Below are 26,578 nucleotides of genomic sequence, written 5' to 3' on the forward strand. Positions count from 1 at the left end.
TATTATATTTGTATTACTGTGAATGATGCACCAGAGAAAAATCAATTTTTCACATAATGTCTCACTCTTTTACAGCCTAAATTAAAATAACTAGAAAGGTTTTGATTTAATTGAATTTATTCAATAAATATTAGAATTTTGGCACATTATCACAGCTAGTAGGTATTATAATATTAATTTTTTAAATAATATATAAGCAAAGACACATTTGATTGAGCAAGATGCGTAATAAAATCTAAGACAATTTCGTGCTTCGAATTTGCACCTCCATACATTTTGCGGTTATAGTCACTCTGATTCTCAAAAGTTGAAGTTTTACAATTCAGTGACCGTATGGAACAGTACAGCGTCATCTATTTTTGATGTTAAATTAAGGGGCACGTTTTTTTAGACTTTTCCTCTATACCACAATAAAATTATCTTTGGCATAAGGAATGAACCATACCTATCTGTCACTTTCTCTTCATATTAACTTTCGGTGGTGAAACTAACTTCTCTGATGACATGTCGTAGTTAGTGTCCAATCTAGAACAAGCCAACATGAAAAATCTAAAGGCAGGCAATAAGGTCAATACACTGATATCAGAATGTCATGTAACCAAAGAGAATTTGATATAGAGGCGGATTGTCAAAGTAATTTTTATAGTTTTTGACATTTAATAAATTAAATACATAGTGAAAGAACAAGGATCAAAGTCAAATGGCGTTCTAAAAGTTTTGCCAGGCGGGCGGAAGATGGCAGTATACTGTGGCTACAAAAAACTACTTTGATAATCCGCCTCTATGTAACTAAATTCTCAGCAAGTATCATTCTTAGGGTTCCGTTCTTAAAGAGTAAAAACAGGACCCTATTTAATTACTAAGACTCCGCTGTGCATCTGTCCGTCTGTCTGTCACCAGGCTGTAACTCGAGAACCGTAATAGCGTGACAGTTGAAATTTTCACAGATGATGTAGGTATTTCTGTTGCCGATATAACAACAAATACTAATAAAAACAAAATAATATAAATTGTATTTAAGTGTGGCTCCCATACAACAAACTTGATTTTTTGTCGTTTTTTGCGTAATGGTAAGGAACCTTTCGTGCGCGACTCCGACCTCCAAATTCAAAATATACTTTATTCATGTACCCACAAGCTCTAATGAATAGTAATTAATCTTAATCTAATTATCAGACCACTTTATTGATGTAAATATTATTCCATAATAAAGGGGTATCCAGACGGGACTGAATCAGTCGATTTGTTCAGGAAATTAATTGGTCAATCTCATCTAGCGTCCACACGTACACAAATTAAATCACCAATTTGCATTCTACTATGAAAATTGGCATTTTTGTGTCCGCACCTGCTGATGTGATCGGGGAATCAAATTGGTATTTGCGTCCGCACGGCCCTGTTCGATCGGAGAATTTCATCAGATTGGCGAAAAATTGTCTCGTCTTGATACAACTTAACATTGGATTATTATACAGATCAAATTTAACACTTAAAATTTCACAAAAAGACGTCAAACAAAACATTGAACGATAGCTATACCTGAGGCTTCTCAGCCGACAGTCTGAGATGGCAGATGCTCTGGATCGCGAGTCCGACTGTAGAGGAGGTAGAGCGTTTCTAGACCTGGCCAGCATACTGAAATCAAACAGATAAGTACATAATAACATGTATTAAAGGCGGTAAACAAGAATTTACGAACGAGTGTGAATTGAAGCCCGAAGCCAAAGGCGAGGGCTTTAATAACACGAGTTCGTAATTCCTGTACCACCTGTGGCACACAATATACATATTTCACAGTACATAAACGGTGAACTTTGCCGCCCCAGGGCGGGATTAAGAACAATTTAATACGTACGTATGTCAAAAATTTAAAGGTCCATATGTACTGTAAAACGCTGTACAATACACGTGCAAAAAGGTAATTCGCAACTCGGGTCGATTTAAAACACCCCCTTCGGGCGCGTAAGCGCTATGAATATTGCGACAATTTCATTTTTTGGTATATTTTTTCTATTGTATGTAATAATAATTCAATGTAATACAGTACTCATTTGTAAAAAAATTGAGGGGTGCCTCAAAAATGGGATGAAATAGTGTTTTTTTTTAACCAACCTTACACAATATACCTACTTATGTACCTACGAGTACAACCAAAGTTTGTGGCATACCTGGATCGGGTGTTGATTCTGCTCTTGGTTGAGTGGGAGTGTATTTTGGAGTGAGGTATGGGTGAGTCTCCCGCTCCGTGGAGAGGGCTTGATTCCTTCGTAGTCTCAGTGGTTGTATCCTTTTGGGAGTCGAAAGTCGTCAAGGTCATTGATTCCTACAAACAAAGTTAACGATTGTATCATGGGTGCCATTAATTAACATTTGACATTGGTTGAGTAAGATGCGTAAAATCGAAGACAATTTAATGCTTCATTCAATGATGGTTGGTCTATTTATTCGGGTCGTGACTTTAAATATTAATTTATTTGGTATATTTAAAGACAAACGGACAAACTCACGTCACTTATTTGTCGCTATTGGTGACATGTGTCGAACTTTTGAACCCATCGGAGGTCCTTCCTCAGGCTTCAGGCTCACGCGCAACGAGCGGTGAAGCGGGCGGCCCGCGCAGAGCGCGGAGTGCAGCCGTCGGTCAGAGCCGTTGTGAGCATTCAAGTCTGAGGAAGGACCCCCGATGTTCAAAACGTTTATCGCCAATAGCGACGAGTAATTGACGTGAATTTAACAGTTGGTCTTTTAATATTTTAAAATAATATTATGTCTCACGAAAGTTTAATTTTGAATTTCCTTGGAGTAAACAAACTATTGGGGGTTACCTTGTTGGAAGTCTCTGCTGGAGTGTAGTTAGTGACCCTTTGGAGTAGCTCACTCTCGGTGGCCATATACGAAGAAACGCTCTCGTCCTGTTAGGAAATGCAGGTCATATCATATCATATTAGGGTCAAACAGAAAACTGTGTTACGTCTTTCCTGTAGACATACACAAGAGTTAAGGGCTATAAAGGTAAATTTTCTTATTTACAGTTCGCGCGAACACTAGTTTTCTCTCCTGTCACCTGTGGGCAATAGTAGTTATAGTCATCTTCAACATCAAGAAAGAAGAAGGTGCGCACGGCGCCTCGTAAGACTCAGTGTGGTACCGCCGAACCGGCTAATTCTGGCTTGCGGATTGCTACACCGAGTAAGGCGCTGTAGTGTACGTATCGCGACTGCATTATACCGCCACGGCTGCTGAAGTGGTGGAATATGTACACCAAAAGACCGGCTACACGCTGAGGATGTTCCAGCTTCGATCGCGCCACTACGTGCAGTTCAACTCTTTTGTGGTGCGCGTGCCGCGACCGCTGCAGGAGACCATCGAGTGCGCCGACTTCTGGCCGAAAGGTGTCGTGTTTCGGAAGTTCCGGGGCAAACTGCCGATTCCTACTCAAGAGCAGCCGATGCAACGGAGCCACGCCGTTTTGTCAACTAAATAGTGTTTAGTTTTAAGTTTATAAAATACATATATATGTATGTTAGTCTGTAAGGTAATTGTAATATGGGCCTTGTTGCCTGAATTAAATTTCTAAAAAAAAAAAAAAAGTGGGCCAGCGCCGGCCACTCCAAGGGACGCAGCCATGCGGTAGAATGAGATAGCAATATCACTTGCTCCCTCTAATGCATAAATGAGTCCCTTGGAGTGGCCGGCGCTGGCCCATCGTGTAGAGGAGCCATCATGAGCGAACTGACTAGCTCTGTTGCCGCTAAGGAATGTAATAATAATAATGCACACGCTGAGCTCTAAATCGGCTAGAAGACAGACAGACGATTCACTATGGCTCTAAGTTTGTGGTAGTAATGATAATAGCCTCGTTTTAGTTGTCTTATATATCAATTTTAACCCTTTGAACATGAAGAAACCTTAACGTCGTGACTTGTCGTGCACATAGCATCATCATCAACTTACAAAAATGCTTATAAATCTTATGGCGTATGCTAAGAACCATTCATAGTACCTACGCCTAGCTTACTCGTATGTTATGAGCTTATGACATTTTTTGGGTTAGAAGAAAATTACTGGCAAAGTTTAAGCATTAGATACTCACAAACGTAATGCTATCATAATCGTAACTTTCTTCGTACATGTATCCTGGCAGTAACACTTTACCCGGAAACCTGGTGAAACATGCAAAGCAATACATTTTATAAAACCAAGTCTCGATATTCTCGATAAACTCAAAAACTACTGAACGGATTTTCATACGATTTTCATCACCTATGTATTACTATTAGAAGAACAAATTAAATTATTTTCAGAAAATATTTTAATTTGTTTTACCATACCTGCACTCTGGCGGAATTTCGTCCACCACGGGTAAGTCTATGGACTGCGAGCTTGGCCACTTTCTCAGAGTCTCCTCGACGACCTCCTCCACCACGTTCAGGTTCATCCGGCCCCAGGAATCCTTGGGGGAGGGCGAGGGCATCTCGTCTGGGGTCCAGGACTCCACACGCTTCGGGATGAAGCAGGGGGGGTGGGCGGAAGGATCCTCGCCTGGGTCGTGTTTGTAGAAGTACCTGGAGAGATGTGAGGATTCTGGATTTTCAAAGCAGACCCTCGAACCCTCGGATGTCTTTTCAAAGACTTCCGATATCACTCTTACTCGCAAAATACTGCGTTATGTTTGTAGACAGTTGTATCGTATTATATACTAATACCTACCGGTATAAAAATAGGTTTTAGCGATACCACAAAACTAAAATAGTTCATGAATTCTGTATTCCGATTGGTTAATTGGTGTTATTATTGATAACTAAGCTTACAAAGAGCCATTTAGTTAATATGCAATGTGTGATATCACAACTCATTTTTTCAAAAAGGGACTCAAGGGGAGAAAGTCAGAAGCTTTCTAAAATGATCTTCTGATCGCAAATATGGGTAGAGTCTGTGCGGAAAGAGAAGAGTCGTGGCAGAAACGGGAACTAACATTTTAAATTTTATATGGCAATCAAACCTTTGACATATGTCTTGTAAAAAGTAAACAAACTTCTGTCATTGTATATTATATTAACAAAAACCGCAAGTTTTATGCATAAAATATTTTCAAAACACGATGAAACCGTACATAAAACCACGAAAAATTATATTTAACATTGTTCGGTTTTGTCAGCGGGAAGAAAACGGCTAAAAGCCGACTATCGACTTACAAAAAGTCGCGGAACGTGTTTCCGCTATTCACGGGTATTGATGTTGTATTTAATATTAAATAATTACCTATTTAATAAGCCCCCTAAGTAACTTGTCTCCGGTACATAATCGGTAAGTATATTAATTCAAAATATATTAATTTTCATAAATATGCAGGTCATTCATGATCTTTAAAATAACTGACAAATAGTCTTGATACTTGCCATTTTATGCACATTTATATGTAATTTTTTTTCAGGATTGTGTAAAAGTACCTACGGTATCTCGAATAAAAGACCGCTAAGTAGGTGATATGCAAGAATTCGTAATCTACGTGCCGGATTCAAGCACATCCAGTTCCTCACATCAGTCCCTGGTTGTTCTGAAACTAGCTCAAACATAAGTGACATTGAATATTTTAATTCAGACTTCGATTACAAAGAATAAAACTTTTTCATAAAAATATTTCTTTATTTGTAAGTTCGTTTACTAGGTTCTGTTAGTTACGAAATTGTAAGTATTTCATATTTAGCAGACTTTTCGGCGAAGTAAAATATCGTGAGATGAGAGAACCGGACATATCCCAATAAGGCCTACCTACTTATGCACTATTTTTATTCATATTCATATTTATTATTAATAATGTACAGATACATTACAAGTCAAGTTTACAATTGGTTAAATATATCCCAGATAGTAAAATTACAGGTCTAATGCCCAATTTCTACCCGATCTACCCGGTTTTGTATTAAAATAACTGTTGGACTGCACATATTAGGTAGTACATAAATGAGACTCTATCTTGTTTGGTACTAAAATTACAGTTGTTTGGTACTAAAGTTACAAATTCTTAACTAGTTTTAGCAGTTTTGTCAATCGCACTGTCACTTTTTAGTATGTGAGACATAAAAACAAGAGTGTGTTTTAAAAAGAAAACTAGTGCCTGCGCTAAATCAGAGGATTGATTTGACGAGCCGACACCACCACCAGGCTCCGTTTAGTAAGCCGTGGTAAAAAACCGGAACAAAAGGGATACAAGTATCATGACCTTTAGTGTCGTACTATAATCACGTGACCAGTGTTGTCAGCATAGCAAAAACCATAAAATAGCACTGGCGCGCCCTCAAATCCCACGACTCTTCTCTTTCCGCACAGACTCTAGCTATTGAGCGCAACTGAAACAAGTAAAAGTTTTTAGTCATGTTACTTTAATATTAAATTAGAACCGTCAATGCGTGGTGACTGCGAGTCGAGAAATTTATGTCAACCGGCAAGAAAAATCGCAGATATTCAAAAATGTATGCGATCAGTCGTCGAGTCCTTCAAATCTTTTATTCAATCGATTTATACAAGACAGATTGACATTTTGTGCAAACATCAATTGGTATTCACCATAAAATAAATTGATTTGGCAGGTATTCGATCGCACGATCTATGAATAGGCACGACCTCTGACAGAATCACTTAGGCGACCATTCAAATGTAAAGCAGGGGCCTTGGTCCGTTTTATAAAAGGACTGAAATTTGTAATTTTATAGGCTCTTTCTAACAAACATATTTATTAGAAAATAAATTTAAAGCTTTTAGAATAACTCTACATTTAAAATTATTTTTGTGGTTAAGACTTCTAAGGAGCTTTTAGGTTTTAGGTTAGGTAGTGACTCCGAGTATTAGTACCTAATCCTCCGCCATTGAAGGGCTTTGCCACTTTTTCTTTAGTTTATATTATGACATCTGGCTGAGACAGCAGAGCAAGATCACGGATGTTGTAAAACGCGTAGCCAATTTGAAGTGATATGGGCTGAAGGCCTACCGCGAACCACGTTCGACGTGTTCCCTCTTTGTCACACTTGTAATTTCGTACGTAAGTGTGACAGGGAGGCAACACGTCGAACGTGGTTCGCGGTAGGACCTCTGGTCATATAGCAAGAAAGACCGATTCGTGGGCTAAGCGACTAGTCGAGTGGCGACCATGGGGAGAAGAGCGTAATCAAAGTAGACCCCAGCCAGAGGGCCTACCGCGGACCTCATTGGACGGGTTGCCTCTTGTCGCACTTGTAAATTCGTACGTAAGGGGGACAGGAAGGCAACACGTCGAACGAGGTTCGCGGTAGGCCCTCAGGCCCCAGATGCGTTGGGACGACATCAAAACAACTGCGGGGAAGAAGTGGCTGGTGGAACCGTGACGATTGGCGTTAAATGAAGGAGGCCTACCTACGAAAGGTCATAAGAGAGAGATATATATGGCATCTATATCATTTTAAATAATAAATAAATAATAAATAATAAATATTATAGGACATTCTTACACAGATTGACTAAGTCCCACAGTAAGCTCAAGAAGGCTTGTGTTGTGGGTACTCAGACAACGATATAATATATATAATATACAAATACTTAAATACATAGAAAACACCCATGACTCAGGAACAAATATCTGTATCATCATACAAATAAATGCCCTTACTGGGATTCGAACCCAGGACCATCGGCTTCGCAGGCAGGGTCACTACCCACTAGGCCAGACCGGTCGTCAAATTTTATTACTTACCAGTCTATTAGTTTAAGCCAGGCTTGAGCGGCGCAGTGGACGGTGAAAGGCGCTATTTGGCGCTCCATGTATTTCTCGTAGACGATCAGTATCGCATCTTCGACGATCTCCTCCCGGATCTCCAGGACGATCATCTCTGTGTCCTCTTTCTGTAGGACCTCGGCCCTGGACAATATATATGGTTAACAATAATTGTCCATAGCAAAATCCTACAATGTCTGCGAGACCGAGCTTTGCTCGGTAAACATATAAAAACTCGAAAATGCGCGTTTTCCCCAGAGATCAGACCTAGCTTGATCGATTTATCGCAGCCGAAAACCCCCATATAGCAAATTTCATCGAAATCGTTAGGTCCGTTTCCAAGATCCCCGAAAAAAATAAACAAGAATTGCTCGTTTAAAGGTATTAGAATACGAGTAGGTATAAGTTTTTACGAGGTACATAGTGTCATTATGAATTTGGTAGGTAAAAAAAACCGACCAAGTGCGAGTCGGACTCACGCATGAAGGGTCGGAACCCATCATGCGTGAGTCCGGAACCATTATGCAAAAAACGGCAAAAAGATCACGTTTGTTGTATGGGTATGATTGTTTTCAATGGACATAAAGAAAACAATCCGATAAATCAATTCCTTAAGTATGTAATTCAATCGCAGACTTACCCGTATTCGCATTGGACATAAGTATATGCATTTAAAAAAACCGGACCAGTGCGATATTTAGTATTTGTTGTTATAGCACCAGCAACAGAAATACCTATATCATCTGTGAAAATTTCAACTGCCTAGCTATCGCGGTTCATGAGATAGAGCCTGGTGACGGACACACGGACAGTGGAGTCTTAGTAATAGGGTCCCGTTTTTACCCTTTGGGTACAGAACCCTAAAAAAAAGTACTTGCACGCCTGACAAGTAAATGGTTCTAAATTAGGAATGAAAAATTGCTCAGTCAGTTACATCAGGCGCTACGCGAAAACAACGATATGGGAACTTTGTTAGCTTTGTTAGACTTTTAGAGGGCTCCCATATGATTAGTTACAGGGAATAGTTTCTTATTTTACCAATTGGATCCCACTCGGCAAGTAAACACCTTTATAATCAGGTCAGTAAGGGGATATAAATCGCTCATCACAACCAGGTAAAAATACAATGTCAGAACGGTGTGCCTTTAAAAGATTAAAAAACCGGGCAAGTGCGAGTCGGACTCGCGCACGAAGGGTTCCGTACCATAATGCAAAAAAAAAAACAAAAAAAAAAGCAAAAAGAAAACTGTCACCCATCCAAGTACTGACCCCTCCCGACGTTGCTTAACTTTGGTCAAAAATCACGTTTGTTGTATGGGAGCCCCATTTAAATCTTTATTTTATTCTGTTTTTAGTATTTGTTGTTATAGCGGCAACAGAAATACATCATCTGTGAAAATTTCAACTGTCTAGCTATCACGGTTCGTGAGATACAGCCTGGTGACAGACGGACGGACGGACGGACGGACGGACGGACGGACGGACAGCGAAGTCTTAGTAATAGGGTCCCGTTTTACCCTTTGGGTACGGAACCCTAAAAATAAATGATTATGATTATGATTATGAAAGCAAGTTCAAGTGCATGCAAAATTCCTTCATGTAATTATAAAATATGATTAATCAAGTTAAATGGCAAATACAAGTAGGTACCAAGTTCGTTCAGGGATAATATCTCTTGGCAGTGCAACGAGCACTTTCTGGTCATCCACAGCCGTCTTCCGACCAAGACGAGACACGGCGTAGTTATTCAGAATAGGAGGCCCGGATCTATTGAATTGCATTGGCATCATCATGAAGCCAATAATTATATCCAGTATAATATTCGAAATATATCACGATAATGAAGTAATTAAATTGAATAAATGTAGAGCCAACTTGAAGCGTGACATTGACAAATGAACAAAATCTTTTTTCAAGAAAATATACCTAAAAGTTACGAGAGCCGCTTTCTCACTTTATTACGTGACCTATCCTATTTATTACTTGGCCTTTACTTGGTCACTTATTTTCGTTCCAATACGTATTTTGCTACATAATAAAATATTTCATTTAAAGTTCAAGGTTAACTAGACATGATAACTTTATTTAGGCAGGATTATTCCCCTAGGCGATAATATAATCTCAATAACCGAGCACTTCAACTGATAAAATATTATTCGTAATGCGCATCGTGTGAAACACCTTAAAACCATAAAGCAAAATTAAAATTTAAAAACCTCAAAAACGACGCAGGTGGCCAGACACTCTTGGAGTCATAAACAAACGGCTGACAGCTGTTTGAATAAGTTTGAAGGTGACAAAAACCAAGCGTAAATTTTCACAAAACCCATTGAATATTCATAAAATAATATTTGAAAGTGTAGAATATGAACGTTTACAATCATTAAAAAGTGTACTCAGTACAGTGTATGTTAAATAATGAGTGTGTATTTTGTGTCTGAGCTTTTGTTGTAATTGTTCAAAATGTATACTCTCAAGGGTATATTTCCAGAACCAAGTAAGTACAATTTATTTTAGATGCTCTATTTAATTTTCATCTCTTATATATAAAAGAAAAAACGTATTATATCGTAACAATTATACCAAAATATCCGTATCACCATAGACGAGTAACACGTACTCGATTTGCCGTCATTATTTTGACATCAATCAATTTTAAACATTTAAAAGTCGTGTAGTGCATCGTTTCAATAGTATTTTTACGTTTTCACTAAACAGAACTACATTTTTTGCAGAAAAGGAGCAGAAAAAAAACTTTATAAGGGAAAACATGAAACAGCTTAAATATATTCAGGGCAAGTCGCCCAAAGAGTCACAACAAGGTCTGACGAGCGTCCCTCCGCGGATCCCTAGGCAGTCAGCCGTAGCCCTCAGCAAAGTCAAGTCCTCAGCATCGGGAAAAAGCGGCAAAGCTGCCTTCTCAATTGGGAAATCCATAGGCAACCCTCGGAAGAAATTGACCGATGTCCGAATTAAGAAAGGTGACATGGCTGAGTTCTTGGAGAGAAAAGAGAGACGTGCCAAGCAAGTTAAAGAAGAAGAGAGAGAGACAGAGGAAGAGGATTGCAAATCGTCAGAATCATCTGGATGCCTGAGAGATATAGGTTGTCAGACTATAGAGTCCACTTTAGCCCAACAACTAACCGAATGCACTAAACTTACTGTGTTATACCCTAAGAAAGAGGACGAGGAAGCTAAGTTGAAAGCAAGCGGGGACTCCAGCCTCCACAATCGAGTGACAACACCTAAGGGACGTAAGGGTAGTGATGAGATGAATATTGATTCGGAGCGGAATCGTAGTAGGCTAAATGCAATATTGGAAAGGAAGGACAAAGACAACAAAGATCCTTATCTACCATCAGGTAACTTCATTTATGCAATCTGTTAGTTTAGCAAGGTTTTTCCATGGTGTTTTTATCATACTATATAATTTGTTTGTAGCAGAAGTACAGAAATAAAAGTAAACACTGCCTAGTGTATAAATATGGGTGTAGACTGTAGACAAATTACTCAAAGATATGTCCCATAGTTCTTAATTAGCTAACATAAGAGCTATGGGACATATATTATTTTCTGAGATGATTTGTGCACCCATATTTTTACACTTGACTGTACCATGCTACATTTTATTACTTTTAAGTATCTGGCAACTGTTTACTGGTGTAAGTCAGATCGGTAGGTCAGTAAGTGGGTCGCAGAATCAAGCCAAGCCCCAACTTTCACCGAGAAGTCGCCAGTAGGTCATATTCCTGACTAATAACGAATTATTGGATGGGATTCCAGGGCCACATGACAAATTTCTCTCACTAGGAATTCATATCTAATATTCTATAGATTTTTGTCTGGATCCAAAACCATTCTAGCAGAAGGTCTAAGGTCCCGTTTTCTAAGGGGACCTTGCATTTTGGAGACAAAGCAAACCGCTTGGAACAGGTGTTTCTGGGGGTGATCTGAGCCGATTAAGCCCGGTTGCCAAGAGGTTCCACCCAGCAGGTGGGCAGGGGAGGGGGGGAAAAGTGGCTCCGGCGCGCCTCACTCTAAGCTATATATCTGCATACATCTAGCAACTATATCAAGTTTAGTGTCTTTTTCGTGTAATTCGAGGATGAAGAATTCATTTCTGTGACTATATTTTCACTCTTCCATACAAAAAAATCGAGAAATTAAAAATTCCAAAAAAATCTTTTCACTTTTTTTTTTCGAATATCCTCTACAAAATTAAAACTGAGGATTTGCTCCAGAAAAAAAATACCTGTGAATAGCCCAGTTATCCTTCTATATAGAATAGTAAACTTGTTAAACATTTTTTCATAACTCTGTTATAAAAATGTTTTATGTCGCGCGGCGTACCTGCATTGTAAGAGCGGTATGCAGCGTTTTTAAGTATGTTTCGATGATTTCTGATAAGTTGTTATTCTTCTGGTTGTAGAAAATTACTTCTGGACGTGATATATATACAAATATGAATTAAATGTATAAATATAAATGTAGGGAAAACTTTCGCCAATAGAGTTATTATAAATGTGATAAAATTAACAAAGCAGATATTTGACAAAAATGCGGGTTAAAATACGAGTAAGATATAATATATTGTTCGCAATTACCACTACATGCCCATGGGTCCGTGCATTTTAGTTTTTAGGGTTCCGTACCCAAAGGGTAAAACGGGACCCTATTACTAAGACTTCGCTGTCCGTCCGTCCGTCCGTCCGTCCGTCCGTCCCTCCGTCCGTCCGTCCGTCCGTCCGTCCGTCCGTCCGTCCGTCCGTCTGTCACCAGGCTGGATCTCACGAACCGTGATAGCTAGACAGTTGAAATTTTCATAGATGATGTATTTCTGTTGCCGCTATAACAACAAATACTAAAAACAGAATAAAATAAAGGATTTAAATGGGGCTCCCATACAACAAACGTGATTTTTGACCAAAGTTAAGCAACGTCGGGAGTGGTCAGTACTTGGATGGGTGACCGTAGTTTTTTTGCTTTTTTTTGTTTTTTTTTTTGCATTATGGTACGGAACCCTTCGTGCGCGAGTCCGACTCGCACTTGCCCGGTTTTTTCTTAAGGCAGTTGCACCTCCCTGCGCATTTTGTTTTGCAGCGGCAACGAATAAGCTCTAAACAAGCAGCAGCCGCCGCAGGTAGGCTTGTACATATGGGCTCCCAATAACCATTTTGTTTGGACCAGCTCCAGTCAGCAGGACATGGAAGCTGTTGCTGAGGGGCTATAATCTGTCCCCAAACATAGCCTCCTTGGTAAACTGAACGGAGAAATATGTTTACGTGGGTAGGGCATCTTCCATTGGAGGCAGATTCTCTAACTGAAGATTTTTTTTTTGTAAAAAGTACTTTTCGGCACTCTTTTGCACTCGTACTTGTACCTGATCTACTCGTAAAATCAGCAACAAAATACTATGCATTTTGTTAAAATAACGTCTAGGGGCCAATTCACACCTCGTAATTCAAATCTGTCCATACTTACTATTGTAAGACTCTTACTTGCCATACAAGACAATAACAATTTTTATCAATATTGGCAATGCCTGCTCAATATTGCCTTGTTTGCCGTATTTAAACCCCTCCGTTACGGCAGTATATGCGCTCCAAGCTTGAAATACGCTTTTTTCCCTGTCCATACAAAAAAGAAACAGTGTCGCAACCTGAAAAGATGTGGAAGAATGACAAGACTTCTGACCTTTCTGGTCCTGTAAAATAAATTATATATCTATGCGTTACAAATAAAATCATATATTTAAAGAAAGTTTGCAGCACGTGACCAATTGCCCTGGTGAGCTGTCTCGTATACTGCGGTGACATATTTATTTTATTTACAATTAATGGAGGATTGGCACAGGAAAGAATCACCTGTTCCTCTCGTGCCATGCTATTGCATTTTCTTAAGGTAACATTTGTAGTTCTTCCATTAATTGTAAATAAAATAAATAAATATGTCACCGCAATAAGAGACAGGTCAACTGGGCAAACTTTCTTTAAATATATGATTTTATTTGTAACTCATAGATATATGATTTATTTTACAGGACCAGAAAGGATAGTAGTTCTTGCCATTCTTCCACGCCTTTTCAGGTTACAACACAGTTTATTTTGTGTGTGGAAAGGGAAAAAAAGCGTATTTCAAGCTTAAAGCGCATATCCTGCTGTATCGGAGGGACTTCTTCTTCGTTAGACTCTTGATAGAGTGGTCGTGGCCATTATGAAAACTTTTGAGCTACTCATTTAACGACACGTCGCCATTCCTCCCGTAGAGCAGCTTTCCTTAAGCATTCGCTTACTGGAGGCTTACTGTGACCGACACACTGATTTGGTTTGGTCAGTCCATCTCATTAGAGATCTTCCTCTAGCCCTGTCACCTCCTACTCTTTCTTGCACAACTAGACGTTCTGTAGATGTTCCGTCTCGACGAGACACTTGTCGAAACAGGTTGAGTACCGAGTTTTGCCCGTAGAAAGCAACCGCTCTTTAATGCCAAGCTCCTCAATAATTGATGCTCAGTCCATGATATGCCCAGCATTCGTCTCCAGCACCACATCTCTAGTGCATTCACTTTCTGTTTTTCGGATGCCCTTAGTGTCCATGTGAGGCATACAGCATACAGAAAAGTGGGAAATATGTGGGATCTGACAATCCTGGTTTTAGTGGTCCTTGTAATGTTCCGGAGGGATTTAAATACGGTAAACAAAACAACATTGAGCAGCCAATTTTGGAAAAAAATGTTATTGTCTTGTATGACAAGTAAGAGTCTTACAATATTAAATCTGAACAGATTTGAATTACGAGATGTGAATTGGTCCTTAGACATTATTTTGATACTATGCATTGTGTTACAGTGTTCGGATCAGGTACAAGTACAAGTGTAAAAGAGTGCCGAAAAGTACTTTTTACAAAAAGAAATATTCAGTTAGAGAATCTGCCTCCAATGGAAGATGCGCTACCTACGTAAACATATTCTCCGTGCAGTTTACCAAGGAGCCTATATTTGGGGACAGATTATAGCCCCTCAGCAACAGCTACCATGTCCTGCCGACTGGAGCTGGTCCAAACAAAATGGTTATTGGGAGCCCATATGTACAAGCCTACCTGCGGCGGCTGCTGCTTGTTTAGAGCTTATTCGTTGCCGCTGCAAAACAAAATGCGCAGGGAGGTGCAACTGCGTTAAGAAAAAAACTAAAATGCACGGACCCATGCGCATGTAGTGGCAATTGCGAACAATATATATCTTACTCGTATTTTAACCCGCATTTTTGTCAAATATCTGCTTTGTTAATTTTATCACATTTATAATAACTCTATTGGCGAAAGTTTTCCCAACATCTATATTTATACATTTAATTTATATTTGTATATATATCACGTCCAGAAGTAATTTTCTACAACCAGAAGAATAACAACTTATCAGAAATCATCGAAACATACTTAAAAATCCTAAACGCTGCATATCGCTCTTACAATGCAGGTACGCCGCGCTACACAAAACATTTTTTTAACAGAGTTATGAAAATAAATGTTTAACAAGTTTACTATTCTATATAGTAGGATAACTGGGCTATTCACAGGTATTTTTTTTCTAGAGCAAATCCTCAGTTTTAATTATGTAGAGGATTTTCGAAAAAAAAAGTGAAAAGATTTTTTTTGAATTTTTTTATTACTCGAATTTTTTGTTTGGAAGAGTGAAAATTTAGTCACAGAAAGGAATTCTTCATCCTCGAATTACACGAAAAAGACACCAAACTTGATATAGTTGCTAGATGTATGCAGATATATAGCTTAGAGTGAGGCGCGCCGGAGCCACTTTTCCCCCCCTCCCCTGCCCACCTGCTGGGTGGAACCTCTTGGCAACCGGGCTTAATCGGCTCAGATCACCCCCAGGAACACCTGTTCCAAGCGGTTTGCTTTGTCTCCAAAATGCAAGGTGGTGGACCTTAGACCCCCAGCTATTCTGAGATATCAGTGGAACCTAAGTATGTGGGGTGTAGAGCTGACTCTATGGTCGTATGTCCCAGGCTACCAGCGCGGCGTGGTGCCGGCGTACCTGCGCGCGCGGCGGGAGGGCGGCGCGGGCGCGGCGGGCGCGGAGCCGGGCGACGAGTGCCCGGCCGGCCACGTGGCGCTGCCCGACCAGGAGCGCAAGGAGACGCTGCGCATGCTTAGGAATAGTGAGTCCACACTGTTCACTCTACATCGGTGGACCTTATGCCTTTGATAATAAGGTCCACCGATGTACAGTTAGGAGTGTCGCTATTTGTACCTATTGCTAGCTAACTGCTAAGCCATGGCTTCAAACTATGGCCCATGAGTACCGAAGTACCTTCGGAGTCTCCAAAATTGCGAGATTCCTTCAAGGAACAATTTTGGGAACTTCTCGGTTTTTGGTTTCAATAATATACATTTGATCAGTTATTGTAAAACTTTCATGATTATTCCGAGAAGTTTTCCAATGTTCACATACAGCTTGGCAAAAAAGTCCCTTTCAAACCAATTTATATAAGAAAATGGGGCGACACTACAGTGTTGCCACTTTTTAGTTTCTACTCTTTTTTGCCAAGCTGTAGATCTGTATCTGTAACCGTAGGCCTCTGACCTCATCAGCGTAAAGAAAATAAAGTCCTGGTCCTAGTTATCAATTCGGCTTAAAAAACTTGGAGACCCCTGAGCCAAGCTAAAAGTTATAACTAGAAGACCTTACAAATTTTTATTTGTTTAATGAATAAAATGAATACCAATTAAATTCTCCACGAATTTTATTTTCAGAAGACCTTCCACAACTTTTTAATTTTTGTCTATGACACATTTTTTTAAATTTCAGGTTTTGCAGAACTAGTAAGTGAACTAAACAAGATGCCCGTCAAAACCGACACCCTCCGCATGCGGAACCGGAAGATGGAGCTCGAGAAACAGCTCGCCAAGCTGGAGGAAGGCATCAAGGTGTTCTCGAGGCCTAAGGTCTTCGTTAAGATCGGGGAATAGTTGCAGTGCTTACATGCGTAGGGTTCCGTGGCTTACGTGGCAGAAATAGTTCCCTACGGTCTTCACACTGGATGCGAATTCGCACGGCGCCGCCGCCAACATCGCTAGAGTGGGACCAAGCTAACTCTGCATTTGCAATTACAAAGTGTGGAAATGTCATCATTAATGTCAAATTTCTAAGTATGACGTTTATTATGAAACTCGCTTTGTTCTGTTCAAATCGATGCAAATTTAGCTTAGACGACCTCTACATATACTTAAGCATGACGTGCGAATTCGCAGCAGTGTGATAACCGCGTTAGTGGGTGCACCTAACCCAGAATTTATCAGAAATTAGCCTGTATCTCTATGGTTACGAAGTAAATTCACATATACTCTGTCACTTCTATTTTTGTATGGAAAAATCACTATAGTCATGGGATATTTGGGCCGATTATTTTTTTGATTTTTGTTACATTTGGATAAAATTTCGAGACAATTTTATTACGAAGTTACAAATTGGATGTATGATTTGAGACATAGGTACTTACGGTGAATTTGCGCTAATATTGCACAGAATAGAAATCGTAATCTTAAATTTTTATGTTAGTCTGACGAAAAAATTACAATAAAATAGAAGCTCCGTGATTCAATTGTTTAAATTTCTGGTAAATTCAGCCCGTGCGTGGTTTTGTCACTGACTGTCCGTCCAACTTAGTACATATTTCTTGTATACCTATAGTGCTGAGTGAAGGATTCCGAAATAGAAATAAGTACAAGCGAAGCGAGAGGTTTAAAAGGGGTCATCCATTAATTACGTCACACGTTTAGTGGGTGGGGGGGGTAAGAAAATGTGACATGTTGACAAGGGGGAGGGGGGAATCACAAATTTTGTGACATTATCTTCACCTGTAAGCGAACATTTTGTTGTGACTTTTTTGTATTTGCTGTACAGCTAAAATATATAGGTTTTTGCATTGATAAATCGTTTTTTATTCTTGAAATTTTTATTCCTAATCAGTTCCATGTCATTTTTTTCTAATATTGCTTTATTAAAAAATATTAATATAAGTAAGTATAATGGATCATCCATTAATTAAGTCATACGAAGTTCTAGGTTTTTTGACCCTTCCCCCCCTCCTTGTCACACTTGGTCACATTTTGCAAATCCCTCCCCACCTGGTGTGACGTCACATTTTAGGCAATTTAGTTTTCAACAAAATCGGCAATACTAACTCGGCATTATTTTTTTAATAAAAAAATATTTTTGGTAAAAGAAATATTGGTAATTTTATAACACAAAACCAATTAGGAACGAAAATTACCTACTTCCAAAACCTCATTATTTAAATGTACAGCGAATAAAAAAATATAAATTAATTTTCGGTTACTGATGAATAGTGATGAAGTTAAAGTGACGTTTGTGACTCCCCCCTCCCCCATGTCATAACATGTCACATTTTCTTGACCCCCTCCCTCCCCTAAACATGTGACGTAATTAATGGATGACCCCTAATAATACTTAAATCAAATTGCTGATTTTGTTGGAAACGAAGTTGCCAAATATGTGACGTCACACTTCCTAGTTTGCCCCTGGAGGCGGTTGCCAACTGTGACCAGGTGTGACCAGGACTGGAGGGTCAAAAAATCGTGTGACGTAATTTATGAATGATCCCACAGGTGGAATCCTCAGTGTCTGACAATTAGCTAACCAATCTAAACATAGTAATAACAATAGTACATGTAAAATATTGACACAACTCTCAAGAACTGTGGAAGATTTATTAACATCAACTCAAATCGAGTAAAAATATTTCTACTGCTCAAAAAACAGTGGCGTATAATTATATCATCAGAGCTCTAAGGCCCTAAGTTTTCTTATAGGTTCCTTGATCTAAATGCAGCCAAGGGGCCCTTTTTCTTAGCTACACCACTGAACACCTTCATTCTAATTTAAAACGGTCTATAAATTGAAAAGAATCTGTCTTAGTTTCTGTTTTAAATTCTCGTAACTAAGTTACTTGATGTATGTATGCTTGTATGTACCTATTGTTACGTTATTTTGTTTCTTGTAATTACTATAAATGAGGTTTGTTTCTATGTTTTACAGTGTTTCTATAACAGTTTTGGTTGAAATACATTATACATGCTTTATTTTGTCTTTTTGCATTTTCTAATTGCTGCCTATAGTTCGTTTTTTTTTAGCATTAGAAAGAACTCCGCAGAAGCAAGCGTGCAGTTTTTATCAGACTCATTAATTGTTAATAATTATTGAATTATCTAATGTAGCATGGTCAATACATATAATTTACTTCAAATTGTTACAGCTAAAAGTGTCAGATTTAGAACCACAAGCGAACTTCTGCGAAGTTCTTTCTAATGCTAAAAAAAACGGACTATAAATGAATTAATACCTAATAATGGCGGTAACAGACCCTTCACAACTGATCAGGGACTCTACATTATTTGGGCTTTTTAGGGGTCCAGGGGCATAAACATTGGACATAACACGAGAAATAATGTTAACATATGAACATCTTTATTTTCTGCAACAAAAATTTATTGAATGACTAGCTTAGTGATAAATTATGTATATCATTTATATTTATGAATACTAAACAGGTACTTTGGTAGACCAGCTGTTTATGAAAAAATAAAATACATATTTATTTGTACTTTGGGATCATTCCCCAAATATTATCTACCTAGTGAGAAAATGAAGTACATTATGACTATGGTATGGTCTATTCTATAGAATAATAAGACGCGTAAAGTGGCACAATATTGTAACCGCAAAGTCAGCTAAGTAGATGGCGCTTTACGGCGCTATATTACGCCTCTATATGGTCGGGTAACAAGCAAAAGTCACTAACACTATTGAAATTATTGGACAATAAACCGTGTTACAAGTGTATTAAAGTGCATTGTTACTTGAATTTTTTGATAGTACTTAGTGATTTTTGCTTGTCACGACGATATGTATTAGTACAGATGTAGTGCATTATTGTTTTCCATCGTATTTACTTGGAAACGTTCGTATTTGTCATGCTACTTCAGTCGACCTCAGTACTTTATGTATCGAGACTGACTGAAATAGCAAGACACGTTCGTACGTTTCCGTGAAAATACGATGGGAAATAATTATGCACTAGGTACATCTGTACTACGGTAAGGCTGCGTTTTTACCGGAAGTGCGAGGATGCGTAACCAGGGATGTGTTTATTGTGTTTGTTAAGAACCAGTAGAATCGTCCACTGGAACTGCGCTGAACGCGGTTATGTAAATGAAGTGATTCTCTTGGTTCTTAGCTGGAAATGCAGCCTAAGGGCGTCCGCTAGCTGGCCCAGGTGTACACACGCGGGCGTCAGTAAGTAAAACCCGCTGTACGTGTCCGCGCCATCTAGCGACGCCCTAAATGTATTCAACTGACTGTAAGTAAGTAAGCCAGTGGTAATCAATTTCTATGACATCCATGCTCTACAGTTACAGTTTCCTGACATGTTCAAACAGATGATCGTTGAAGATGATGGGCCCTTTCCTGTACAGCACCTCGTGACCATTGTGCCATTGGTAGAAAGAGAACTCCGGGAAGAAGAACTTGATCTCTCGCTCTGCTGATGGTGGAGAATCTGGAAATTGATATTTTACTATTAGGAAGGAAAATATTAAATGACGACATTGATGTAATGTTCACAGTGAAAATAGATAGAAAATTGCAGCCTAAGAAGAGACCAATCCTACAAAAATACATCACCTGACACTGACATGAGTAGTTAATTTGGAATTCTTATTTCCACCCCTCTCTCTGTTTCTCGTGTTTAGGCCTCCTTCATTTTACGCCACTCGTCACAGTTATGTGCGACCTGAAGTCTCTTCTTCCCCGCAGTCCTTTTGATCTCATCGTCCCAACACATCTGTAATGGGTGAAAATCTATAATATCTTACCGGAGCCATGAGCAACGTTCCTGGTGTCGGATATGCCGAACATGCCCCGGAGACAGTAGGGCTCCTGGAACTGCGCCTTGTACACGCTGGTGGGGCCCAGCATGCGGCGCCACAGCTCTATGGCGTTATAGTGGCCCATTATGTGCAGATCGACGCTACCACTGGAACAGTTAAATGGATTTTAATGTTAAATTTGTTTAAATTACAGTAAAGTTGACAAAATATAAAGTGAGCCAAACTTGTTCAAGAGATTGGCTTACAGGTTAGGTTAGTCATTAGTTGAGAGCAGGTCCGCTAGGGGCAGCACTAGTAGAGACGTGAACGTGAAATGTCCGAGAGTTTCTTATTTATTACAGTAATAAATGTAATAATATATACTAATCTATGGCTGGCTGGCTCTTAAATGATGAAGGCAGCCCTTCTATATAAGAATTGTATTGTCCCTTCGTTGTACATTGTACATTTGTTTTCATTTTGAAATCACAGTGTACAGAGATTATGAATGCTTAGGGAAAAAAGTCTAGAGGCGAGTTTAATTTTGGGAGACAACAGCAGGTCGAAAGATGATTATTCCATCAACACTATATATATCGTTTTACTGACGTTTACTCAAGCCGAAGCCAAGCTCTAGCTGTAAGCAAGCTGCAAGGCTGTAACTAAAGATCTAAAGACCAGTCCAGAGGTCATACGACTGTTAAGGTTACATTAGATTTTCCATTATTTTAGATTCCTACCTCGTCATGAACGTCACCAGCCGATTATAGAAGAACTTGCCAACATGTTCGCTGTAGAATTTACCAGCTGCTTCCTTATCCAAGGAGACCCGTTTAGTTTTTATGACTATAAACTTATTTTTTATTACGTTCCTAATAAAAGAAAGAGCCACGGGATTTTTAACAGCGTGTGGTTTGATTATGGCCAGGGTTAGTTGTAGTTTCTGCATGGCGAAATGTTATCTGGGTTTGATTTTCTTCATTTTACTCTCTATTTTCTGAAAATAAAGAAAATTAAAAACTTGATGAAGATTGGCAAAAATCAAAACCTGTTACGTCAAATTTTAGGGGTTACAGCATGAAAAAAAAAGTTACAAATCGATTATATTGAAAAGATTACGCGTTTGTAACAATGACTGAAATAGCTTAAGCTTTGACATAAATATCAACTGTCAACTGTCCAGGGATGCCAACTTAGTGGTTTTACCACTAGATTTAGGGGGAAATAAACCAGCTAGGGGTTTTTTAGGGGCTAAATATTTTTAGTGGTTTTTTTAGGGTTTTATTTAGGGTAGAAAAAGGCGACAAATTTGAAAAATGTAGGCGCGAAGGGATATCGTCTCATAGAAAATTTGAATTTTGCGCCTTTTTCTACTGACAAAATTTGCTTGACCATCTATAACGACCATATGTATGTATAATCACAAAAATGTCGAACCGGTTGAAAATCATAATAATGTACTAAATTCTGGAAAATGTATAAATAAAGAATTGATTACACGTGTAATTTCTTTTATTTTTTATTTAGTGGGTTTTCCAAAATAATAGTACAGTTTTAGTGGTTTGAGTCTGACCTGTCACTTCCCGCGCATCAACAGCGTTTTTAAACGCTCCGTAAATAATAATTAGTTTTACTGGTTTCAAATCGGATTTCTTACTTGAAACTTATACCAAAACATTCCTAACAACTTAATGATTAAGTGTAAATAAGTGTAATTAAAAATATAAGTAGCAATAAAGTACTAAACACAAAAAACCCGGACCGACTCAGTGAAACGTGTAAGTGTATTCAAAATCCGCCGCACTTACGCCCTTTAGTATACGTAGAAGATAGCTGCTTAGCGACTGCGAGGGATTTCCAGGAATTGCCGCGAAGTTTGGTAAATTGTATCGCTAGTACAATATTCCCTCGACAATTTTGGACCATGAGTACCTAGTGTATGTTAATAATTATAAAGGACGCCGTTAATATTTATGCGAGCAAGATGACCCGATCATGTGAAGGATGTTTTCGACCCATTACGGGGAGACGTTATCTTATATGTTCCAAATGCTCCAAAACCTACGATTTAGAATGTGCCAATGTTGGCGATCGTCGTTTTGATAATATCATGACCCCAGAACATAGAGCTAACTGGGTTTGTCCAGAATGTAAAGCTAAAATGCCTAAAAATATTAATAATGATACCCCCGCCAGTCCAATATCGCACTGGCCCCACACTGATAGAATTACGGGCACATTACAAGATGATACTGTCATAGATTTAGTGCTCGAAGACGAAGAGAATATAAAATTGCGAAGAAGAAACCTATCAACGCTTTCATCAAATGATAGCTTAATACCATCCCCAGCGTGTATGGTTGAAAATGGAACCGCTCACCACCAGCTATTGGACTTAATGGCATTCAAGGAAGAAACTATGACGAGATTACTGGCCCAAGAATTGAACATGCAGGAAATGTCATCAAATTTTCAAAATCTAAAAACGTCACTTAACGACCTAAGTTCAAAATACGAGCACCTTAAAGAAGATTTCGATAAACTGCTGGCCTCTGTGGGAAATACAGCCGAAATACACAATATAACCAAGCGCATCGAAAATCTGGAAACCAATAAAAATGAGATAGACTCCGAGATAGATCTTTTGAAGCAAAAATTAAATGCCACTGAAAACAAACTCTTACTATCTTCTATTACTGCATCGCCCTGTGCGCGTAAGCAGAGGCCTCTTACCTACTCAGAACCGTCTCAAACTAAAGACTCCATTTCTGACACATGTGATAGTAAATCAACAGAATCGGAAACGAAAAGTCAAAAGGAGTCAGTAAAACAAAAGAAAATCAAGCATTCATTAGCCACCAAAAATAATGCGCCATCAGTGACATCTACGGCTAGCTCGGAAACTAATCCAACTAAAACCAAGACCAATGAAACATGCGGCTATAATATTACCGCGGAAACCAATGAGAATAAGATAAAATTATGTATTTTGAGCAACCATAAAAAATTGGGAACACTGCAAGCCATAGAGAAATCGTTCGAACAGAGCGTCGAATACTTCCATCACGCCGCGCCAGATGGAGGACTAGAAGAACTTTTTGGTACATTAGACAGCAATCTGGAGAATTTTACTCATAATGACTATTGTATTATTTTTTTGAGTGAGAGTGATATAACCAAATATGATAACGGTATCTTAGTAAATTATATAAGAGAGAAACTGCAAAAAATAACACACACAAATAAAATATTATGTGTTCCTACATATATTTGCGGAGCTCTCATATATAATTACAAAGTAGAAATGTTTAACAACCTATTAACAATGGACATACAAACTAATAATTATGCATATATCTTCGACACAAACCGGGACCTAACCACTGATATGTTCTCTGGGTACTCGGGCAAGATTACAAAATATGGTATTAAGAGTGTCTTCGTTAGCCTGAAAGATTTCATATGTAATACTCGCAACCAACCAGCTGTCGCTTCTGAGTGCAGCTCTCACTTGCCACATGATTGTAATAACAATAAAACGTTTTTTCGGACGTAATATAATTTTGAGGGGTAAGCATAAGCATAATAAATCAAATAAAAAAATACTTATGGGTTACAAAACAAAATCAGTTGGCCAAATTCTGTATCAAAATGTAAGGGGACTAAAATCCAGGCGAACTGAAATAAGAAATATTTTAGAAACAATAAATGGGGGTAGTCTTATAGCACTTACTGAAACCCGTCTAGATGAGAGCGTGTTCGACTCCGAGGTGTTCCCATCGACATACAGTGTACTGCGCTGCGACCGAGCCGGGGGGCGGGGCGGCGGCGTGCTGCTCGCAGCGCGAGCGCCCTATTCCGCCTCGCGGCTCGATTGTAAGCCGAGCAAAGATGACGAAATAGTTTGTGCGATCGTCACTAGAGGTCGCATTCAATTTATTTGCTGTGTTGTTTATTTAGCGCCTAAAGTGACTGATGTTAGATATTATTCCATTTTTGATTGTATAAGAAGATTAATTAATAATTCGAATTTACCAATAATTATATTAGGAGATTTTAACTTACATTCCGCGAGCCCATCGGTAAATACTGAATTTGAAATGTTTATAGCAGAATGCAATCTACAGCAAAAAAATACAGTGTTCAATGATCTCGGTAGAATGCTAGATTTAGTATTGGTTAATGAGGCTGTGGCTGGAGCATTGGTGTCCACTTGTGAGGGTATCGTTTCCAAGGAAGTCCACCATGTTCCATTAGAAATAACGTTACAGATTAGCACCAAACAAACCCCTATCACTACTCAACCACAATTCACCATTGAAGCCTTTACACCCCAAAGAAATTTCAGCAAAGCGAATTTCCATCTTTTGTATGCCCAAATAGCTAACACTTGCTGGAATGATACCTATTCTAATAATGAAGTTAATGATGCAGTTTCCACTTTCTACAACATACTTAATCAAAATATCGCTTCTTCTGTGCCATTTAAAATGCATAAAATACCTCAGGCCCGATATCCAGTATGGTTCACACCAGAAACTATTAAATTAAATAAATTAAAAAATCAGTACCATAAGCGGTATAAATTGAATAACAATCAATTAGATTATGGCTTTTTTATATACTATAGACGTCAAGCAAAAATACATTTAGAACGGGATTTTGAAATATACAATAGACGCATACAATTAAACATTAAACGAGACGTTAAGTCATTTTGGTCTTACGTAAAACAACATAGAAAAAACAATGAACAAGCCATATTTGGCGACATGACTTCAGATCAAGTAGCAAAAGAATTTTCGAATTATTTCAGTAGCGTATTCCTACCTGATCCTCCTGCATTAAATGTTCACACCGCTATTCAACGATGGGATACCTCCCATCAACTCATATCAATCGACCATATTGACGACAATGATATACGTGTAGCCATAAAACGACTAGCTCCTAAGAATACTCAGGGCCCAGACTTTATTCCACAATATGTAGTGCGCGATTGTTGCGAAGCTTTTATAAAACCATTGTCATACATTTTTAATCTGTCCATCAAAACCAATACTTATCCCTTGCTCTGGAAAATATCAAAAGTCCTCCCGATTCACAAAAGTGGCTCTAAATCTGATTTCAATAACTACAGGCCGATAGCAGTCCTTTCTGTGTTCGGCAAGGTGTTTGAAACTGTTCTATACAAAAAAATATATCAGCAGTTACGGGGGTGGTTCACTGACTCACAACATGGATTTTTACCAAATAGGTCTACCACATCCAATCTTCTTAACCTTGTAACATACACTACCCACCAGTTAGACGAAAAAAAGCAAGTGGATGTAATATATTTAGATTTCCGAAAGGCCTTTGATAGGATAGACTGTGATGTTTTATTGCAGAAAATGGCCAGGTCTGGTTTTTCTGAATCATTATTAACATTTTTCGCCAATTATCTATCTGGACGCGAGCAATATATTGTGTACAATACAGCTAAATCAGAAACGTACTCCGTCACTTCGGGCATTGGTCAAGGTAGCAGTCTTGGACCTTTACTATTTTTAATAACAATAAACGACCTTCCAGAATATATAAAACATTCCATGATATTGATGTTTGCTGACGACGTTAAGCTCGCTATGCCCATACAAAATCCAAGTGATGTAGGTAAGCTCCAAACGGATATCGATAGCGTATATCGATGGGGTGCCATTAATAGCTTACACCTTAACTCAAGTAAATGCGCAGTTATGACATATTCAAGAACATCTCAGACCATTGATAGATCCTACACATTAAACGGCCAAATCCTACAAAATGTAAACTCTATTCATGACCTGGGTACATGCTGTGACACTGAAATAACTTTTAATAAAAATGTAGTTCAAATTTGTAAAAAATCGCGAAAAGCTCTTGGTTTCGTAGTACGTCAATCCAAATA

General features: G+C 38.7%; 3 protein-coding genes across 3 annotated transcripts; 1 reads left to right on the forward strand and 2 right to left on the reverse strand.

Annotated features, from left to right (window-relative positions):
* Positions 1–452: 452 nt before the first annotated feature.
* On the reverse strand, positions 453–9,605 carry LOC134672848 (uncharacterized protein C2orf81-like). The gene is made up of 8 exons (XM_063530802.1): positions 9,398–9,605; positions 7,727–7,891; positions 4,332–4,565; positions 4,094–4,163; positions 2,826–2,912; positions 2,169–2,323; positions 1,540–1,635; positions 453–525 (listed from the first exon to the last, which is right to left on the reverse strand). The coding sequence occupies exons 1-8, from the start codon at positions 9,538–9,540 to the stop codon at positions 453–455; spliced, it is 1,023 nt and encodes a 340-aa protein (XP_063386872.1). The 5' UTR covers positions 9,541–9,605.
* A 353-nt stretch (positions 9,606–9,958) lies between these two features.
* LOC134672792 (enkurin domain-containing protein 1-like) lies at positions 9,959–18,862 on the forward strand. The gene is made up of 4 exons (XM_063530749.1): positions 9,959–10,244; positions 10,483–11,109; positions 15,768–15,920; positions 16,571–18,862. The coding sequence occupies exons 1-4, from the start codon at positions 10,211–10,213 to the stop codon at positions 16,729–16,731; spliced, it is 975 nt and encodes a 324-aa protein (XP_063386819.1). The 5' UTR covers positions 9,959–10,210; the 3' UTR covers positions 16,732–18,862.
* A 365-nt stretch (positions 18,863–19,227) lies between these two features.
* Positions 19,228–21,702, reverse strand: LOC134672670 (nucleoside diphosphate kinase 6-like). Its single transcript, XM_063530625.1, has 3 exons — positions 21,390–21,702; positions 20,656–20,816; positions 19,228–20,339 (listed from the first exon to the last, which is right to left on the reverse strand). Exons 1-3 carry the CDS (start codon positions 21,596–21,598, stop codon positions 20,194–20,196), a joined length of 516 nt encoding a protein of 171 aa, XP_063386695.1. The 5' UTR covers positions 21,599–21,702; the 3' UTR covers positions 19,228–20,193.
* Positions 21,703–26,578: the final 4,876 nt, after the last annotated feature.

The sequence above is a fragment of the Cydia fagiglandana genome, chromosome 17 (genome assembly GCF_963556715.1).
Source record: "Cydia fagiglandana chromosome 17, ilCydFagi1.1, whole genome shotgun sequence".
Taxonomy (NCBI): domain Eukaryota; kingdom Metazoa; phylum Arthropoda; class Insecta; order Lepidoptera; family Tortricidae; genus Cydia; species Cydia fagiglandana.